This window comes from Copadichromis virginalis, unplaced genomic scaffold, assembly GCF_057382275.1.
Source record: "Copadichromis virginalis isolate Kocher_CV1m ecotype Utaka unplaced genomic scaffold, C_Virginalis_male_GT1.1 unmapped_scaffold_3, whole genome shotgun sequence".
Lineage (NCBI taxonomy): Eukaryota > Metazoa > Chordata > Actinopteri > Cichliformes > Cichlidae > Copadichromis > Copadichromis virginalis.
The window spans coordinates 116,205-122,500 of record NW_028188591.1 but is presented as its reverse complement, the minus strand read 5'-3'; the positions used below and the strand labels follow the sequence as shown (position 1 = coordinate 122,500).

Below are 6,296 nucleotides of genomic sequence, written 5' to 3'. Positions count from 1 at the left end.
ACTCCGCGTCTGTGGTAGAGGTTGACTGTCATGTTGTGTAAAGGTGGCATCCTCCTGCCCTCGTAGGAGTTTTTTGAGCTGTGGATCTAAACAGCTTTTTTTATTATTATTTTTATTTTTGCTTTGCCAGACTTCTACAACCTCAACTGAAAACTGTACGCTCCATGGTAATCCGCTGTTACTGGGAAAATATAAGTCAATGCAGTACTGTGTAAATACAGGGAGTTTATTGAAACACAAAGAACTTCAACAAAGCATAGCATGTTAAACCATGCAATCTGAATGGGAAAAAAAGCCCCCCCCCCCCAAAAAAAGTGGCATTTAACATGATGATATTCTATTGCCTTCTGGGGGAGGAGGTGGTGCGCTCTTTCGTTTTTTCGCCTCTTTGGTGCCGCTCTCCTTCTTCTGTTTATTGTCCTCCTGTAGCTGTAACAAAGAGGGACGAAATAACAAAAAAGAGAAACATATTTGTCAAGTAATTTTACCCCCCCCCCCCCCCCAAAGTGGCATTTAACATTTAACATGATGATATTCTACTGCCTTCTGGGGGAGGGAAGGAACAGCGGTTTTTCTTTTGAGTTTATATTCAAGTTTTCTCCTTCTTGCCCCCTCTGGTGTACAATTTCTTCCTTTTTCCTGTTTAAAAAGAGTTCATATATTTTGTCATTTGACTGTAAGCAGTGCAAGGAGGAGATGCTCGCTTTTTGCATGACAGTCTGCCACTTCAGCCTTCCCTTTCTTTATAAGGCTGGAAAATACTTCAGACCCCTCCTCAGGCAGTAAGGGGCCTGAGGTGGGGTCTGAACTGTGGGTACCGGTATGAGGAGAGAAGGGGCACAGGACTGGATGGTGGGTTAAGGTTAGGATTTGGTTGGGGGAGGGAATTGCTAAAAGTCCTCATCTCGTCTTCAAATCCCTTCTTTCCTGTATTAATGAGAATCCTGCGACAGTCTGTTCAGACCCCTCCCTGACTGAGGAGGGGTCTGAACCGGGTCGGGTAGAAGCTGGAGTGGAAAATGGGTTAGGGTAGAAAGGGAAGGGTGACAGACAGTCACACAAAAAGCAAGCATCTCCTCCTTGCACTGAAGTGGCTGCAATCAGCTGGAGGTCCAGGCTCCAGTGGATGAGGGTACAGGTACTCAACAGGTACAGGGGGCAGCCACGGCATGTTGGTCATGAACTGTTGAGATGGAGATGAATGGCTGCTGGGGTAAAAACCAAACAACCCAACTATGGAAGGCTCCTCACATACCCTCGAGGATACTGGGCAAACCCCACTCAATGAGGGCACCTCAAGAGCCGAAAGAAACATCCAAAATTATTGTTTTATATTATATTATATTATATTGTTTTATAAAAAAGCAAGAAAAATCTTTTCATTTCAGACTGTTGAGGCACACTTGGTTGAGTGGAGCTTCAGTGGCACTGTAAACTATCTGAAAACACATTCACTTCAGTAATTATAATCTTTTAAATGGAAGTAGATCAAACAAGCAACAAGAAAAACTACTCTCGTTCAGTGTAACAAAAAGCACTGTAACAGCTTCATATAGCAGAAGCTTCTCCTGACCACTGGAGCCTAGCTGATTCTATAATGAACAGAATAAACAATTATTGAAAGAAGAAGAACTTATTTCTGTCCAAAGGACCTACTGAGCATTGGAACTTAAGAAAGGTGAATCACTCCTCCCACTTTTCAAGGCTTATGGGGATGGCTCATTTACACACTGGTTCCACTGTTCTAACATACACATTGCTGCTCTACTAGTCGAGTGAATGTTGTCCTTCTGTGCCGAATATCACAGTAGGAAGTGCAGGAATCTGTTCATCTAAACCTGTAATAAAGTTGTTAAGATCCAACATTGTGGCTTGTTCTTTACAGATAAGGGCCTTAGAAAGATTGCTGACTGCTCTGCCTTTAGTCCCATTTTCAGCTCCATCACTGGTATTCAGTCCAAAGTTATAAAACCAGATTTTCCACAGGGTGCTTTCTCCAACTGGGCCTCACCGGGTGGCAACATTTCGCTCATGGAAATCTGTCGATCTGTACCCCTCTGCTTTATAGGACGGAGGAGTCTGTGCACATAGGAGTCACCGATGATCACAGATATTTTCTTCACATGAAGATTCCAATCCTGCAGTTTCCTCTGTGTGTTGGGGTCTCTCGTTGGAGTGCAGACCTGTCGTTCTGGTGAGGATGGTGAGGAAGGAAGACAATAAGAGGAGGAGTCCTCTGTTATTCTTGTTTGGAGGCAGGTCTGCACACAAGGTTTCAATCTGTGTAGGTTTGTGAGTGTAACTCAAAGCTGTATTGTTTCAGTGAGGGGTTGACACGGTTATTCAGCTGTGTCGTTTCCCTGCTCACCTGTGGCTGTTGTTCTGGTTTACTGGGTGTGTCACTGCTGGTGTGGTAGCTGGATTCCAGTCTGCTAGCTCGGCTATAACCACCGCCTGGTTCTGGTCCAACGACTTGGGCTGGAGACGGCGGCCCAGGTTCCGTTTCTCCCAGGATGCTGCCATCTCAAAGGGGCCTCTCTAGAAAACTGAAAACAAATTTTAAACTCATACTCTATGCTTTGGTTATAATAGTCATGAAGGATAAAAATTGATCTCTGAGCTGAGTTTTTAGCATCTCCTCAATTAGAGTCTGTGTCCTTCTATTGAGATAGCTGGTTTAATCAAAGTTACTAAATTTGTGGTTATTTTTATTCAGAGATTGATGATAACGGTCTTCTGAAACATTTTTCTGATGATCAACCGCTTTAATAAGTCTGTAAATTTTGCAAACTTTAATAAAAAAAAGTGTGGATCATCCGATTGTACTCTATTCCTCCGAGGTTCAGCTCTTTCATTCAGGGTGGATTTTACATACCGTTTGTCTCTGGCCACTCCTCGTTAAAATCTCCGATCTCCACCAGTCTGTACAAGGTAACAGATCATGTTGTTTTTTCATGTTAGGCTTCTTCTGGGTTAGGCCTTCCTGTTGCTCATGGTGGAAGATGGGTGCCTTTGTTGACCTAGGAGGGATAGCTGGAGACAGGTATTCTGAAATTGCCTTCTTTATTTTTTTTAACGTAATTTGAGATGGGCTACGTAAAAGGTATTTGCACATACCAAGGCAACTCTTTGGATTCCCCGTCCATAAACATCCGACAGTTCTGAAACATGGTTTTTTCCACACAGAGGATGGGAGAGGAGGAGGGGTGAGGAGGGGAGAGCTGGATGGGGAGGGTTCTGTGGGTTCATAAAATGGAGGTGGTCTGGTCTGATGGATTCCTCAAGCAAACGTGTCCGGTGGCAGTTTTATTTTCACCTAAATAACATTTGGGTGGGAGGAATCGGATCCACCGCAAGGCTTCTTTTTAAACAATTTTTCCCCGTTGTTGTAGCCGTTAACTTTTTAAGTGTCATGAGGGACTGGTTGTCTTGCATACTGGGCTGCGGAGCAACCCAGGCCTGCAAGATGGCATTGACAGTGGGCTTGTTGGTGTGCCATTTCTCCTTGTCCAAAGCCATCTGCACACGTGCAGGCTGAGGTGGGTAAAAGTATTTTCATTCTGAAATACATACAAAACAAACAAAGCAATGGAACAGAAGAGGCTTCTACTGAGCTTGATGCTGACTCAGCCATAGCATCCCCAGGTTCAGTGCTCAGGTATCTGTGGTTTTTAATGCATGCAAATTAATTAGAGCCAAGAGAGATGAAAAAACCAAAATACAAGGGGCGAACATCTCTGACATACAGCAACATATGTGGCTGACTGTTATGAGTCCAGGGTTAGGGTTTCTCTGTCAGATCAAAGAAACAAATCTTTCTTAATATGCTATTGATCCAGTTAGGTCAAGCACTCACCTCGCTCTCAGGCGTTTTACATCTAATGATGGGTTGGACAGTGGGACCCCACATTCTCCTAGGAAGAACTTGCCCCTGTCATCGCTGCCAGCAATTTGATTTTGCAAGGACACTGGACGGATGTTCCTAAAATAGCAGTCCAACAACTGCAGAGAAAAAAAGGAATCAATGTTAAATATCTCATAAAATCAATTCACAAGGTGCCTATAGAGCAAGAAGAGAGTCGCTGCTGAGAATGAATGACTTACTTGTTCTTCCTGGCTGGTTATCTTCAAGTTACCACTCAGCTCAACACCATCAGCTACTGCTTTCCGCGCCATCCAGTCCTCTACCTGTGTATGTAAAAAAAAAGGTGTTGGAGCTTAAAGAAATACAGACTTACATCAGCTGTCATTTCACTTATCGTGCACTTTGGTTGTTGGTGGCGCACTTACACAAAGTTCTTGAACAGCATTTCCTGTCAGTCCATGTTGTAAAATCAGGATGGCCTCGCAGTACTGTCTGAAGGTAGTCATTGCATATGTGGGGATGCAATCACCGCCTGAAAGTCTTGCGTGGAAATATTCAATATCCTTCTTGGCCACGGCAAGAATTTCCTTCTTATCAGACCTATTGCAAATGTGACAGAGGTAAGACATTATTGAAAGTTTGTATGTGTCATCCAATATGTGGAAGTGGCAATAAGGTCATCATACCTCGCTGTTGGCACAACTGTCGAAAACGCTTGGGGACTGTTCGTGATGATAAATCCACGTGTTTGAAGGCGAGTGCAGAGTTTAATGCAAGATTCTTCATCCTTGCAGTACTCCTGGAGCTCTGAGAAGTTCCAGACTCTACCTTCATTAGAAAACAGCTTCTGTGAAGCAATGGCTCTGGAAGCTTCTTCCTCACATTCCTGTGGTGTGCAGTCTTTCAGGCACACTCTGCTCAGGTGTGTGCGAATGGACTGTTGCGGCTTTTTACAAAGCAGGCAGTAGACAATGTTTCTCTCCATCTTGTTTGCACTGTAAATACAAAGAGTGAGAGGCAGAAAGTGAGAGAGAAAAACTGCATATCAATTTAGTTTATTTTGATAGTATGAGAAAACAAACAAAGAACAACAACAATACATCCACACACAAACTTTGCTTCCATCCCACCCCCCCAAAAAAACTTAAAGAAAAAAAAGTTTTAAAACAAGTTTTAAAGTTTAAAAATGAGGAGAATGGCACATGCAAGTTTTACATGTTCAACCTGTCACGGCTGCCGAGGCGAGCCGTGTGGATTTAGAAGGAGGACCCAAGATGCAGGCAGTGGATGAGATACCGGTGGTTTTATTTACAGAGGTGTAGAAGCAAACAAACAGTGGGGCATAACAAACAACTAAAGACACCTAAACTGGGAGAACTAAAATAACAGACCTGGGAGCATATGACAACGGATGATGAATAGCAGAGAGACGCAGACGAGGAACAGGACTCCGTGGAACACAGGGTAACAGACTGACACGGAGTTACACAGACTGACACGGAGGAACACAGACGAACCGGCAACAGGCAGGAGAACACACAGGGCTTAAATACACACACCAGTAATCAGGGGTTGAGAGACAGGAGGGCAACACAGCTGGGAGGAATCTGGGCTGACGGGACAGGGGAAACGTAAACTGATCACACTCACATACGACGCGGACCTTCACAATAAAACAGGAAACTTGCATTAAAATATTCATTAAAATACCTCATTTGTAGATACCATCATTTTGTAGACCGCGGCTGAATACCCGCTAACTAGCTTTAGCATCCAGCTTCACCACGAGACAAAGAAATCACCCAAACACGCATAAATTCCAATCCAGGCAGAGAGACATACGCATAAATAAATCACTTTCAAACCGGGAGACGCTTAATATCCACTAAATAGCTTTAGGTGCCGAACATGACCACGACAGACAAAGAATCACCCAGTCACATGAAAAAAATCGCGATCGCCAAGATACACATACAAAGAAAAAAAATCACTTCGCTTCTTACAAGTTTTAATTACAAACGATACCTCTGGAATAAAGTGACGTCCAAGTGCTAACCACACCATCATTTTGTAGATACCTCATTTGTAGATACCATCATTTTGTAGACCTCGGCTGAATACCCGCTAACTAGCATTAGCATCTGCCGAACATGACCACGACAAAGAATCACCCAGACACATTAAAAAATCACTTTCAAAGCTAAATTTTAAACCGGAGAGAGAGAGATACACTTACCTTGTCAAACCTTACACTGTTGTTCCGAATACTTCAGAAAATGACGTTCAAATCTCAATTTCAAAACGTAGGAGAGGTGGACAGATGCATGCGGGTCCAGCATACGCTACGGTGTCTTCTAAGGTCAATTTCAAACTGGAGGAGGGGCGGACTGACGCGCGCCGTTGATAGTGTCATCATTACGTTAATCCGAAA

General features: G+C 43.6%; 1 protein-coding gene across 4 annotated transcripts; it reads right to left on the bottom strand.

Annotated features, from left to right (window-relative positions):
- Nucleotides 1–205: 205 nt before the first annotated feature.
- Nucleotides 206–6,289, bottom strand: LOC146679396 (uncharacterized). Of its 4 annotated transcripts, none has more exons than XM_085450478.1 (9): nucleotides 6,102–6,289; nucleotides 4,552–4,860; nucleotides 4,291–4,465; nucleotides 4,105–4,188; nucleotides 3,857–4,002; nucleotides 2,876–3,662; nucleotides 2,369–2,546; nucleotides 2,012–2,191; nucleotides 206–429 (listed from the first exon to the last, which is right to left on the bottom strand). In XM_085450478.1, the coding sequence occupies exons 2-6, from the start codon at nucleotides 4,848–4,850 to the stop codon at nucleotides 3,404–3,406; spliced, it is 963 nt and encodes a 320-aa protein (XP_085306604.1). In that variant the 5' UTR covers nucleotides 4,851–4,860; nucleotides 6,102–6,289; the 3' UTR covers nucleotides 206–429; nucleotides 2,012–2,191; nucleotides 2,369–2,546; nucleotides 2,876–3,403. The 4 variants fall into 4 exon arrangements, with proteins under 4 accessions (XP_085306604.1, XP_085306603.1, XP_085306606.1 ...); XM_085450477.1 differs by lacking the exon at nucleotides 206–429 and having other exon boundaries at nucleotides 1,326–2,191; nucleotides 2,876–3,033; nucleotides 3,118–3,662; XM_085450480.1 differs by lacking the exon at nucleotides 206–429 and having other exon boundaries at nucleotides 1,326–2,191; nucleotides 2,369–2,538.
- Nucleotides 6,290–6,296: the final 7 nt, after the last annotated feature.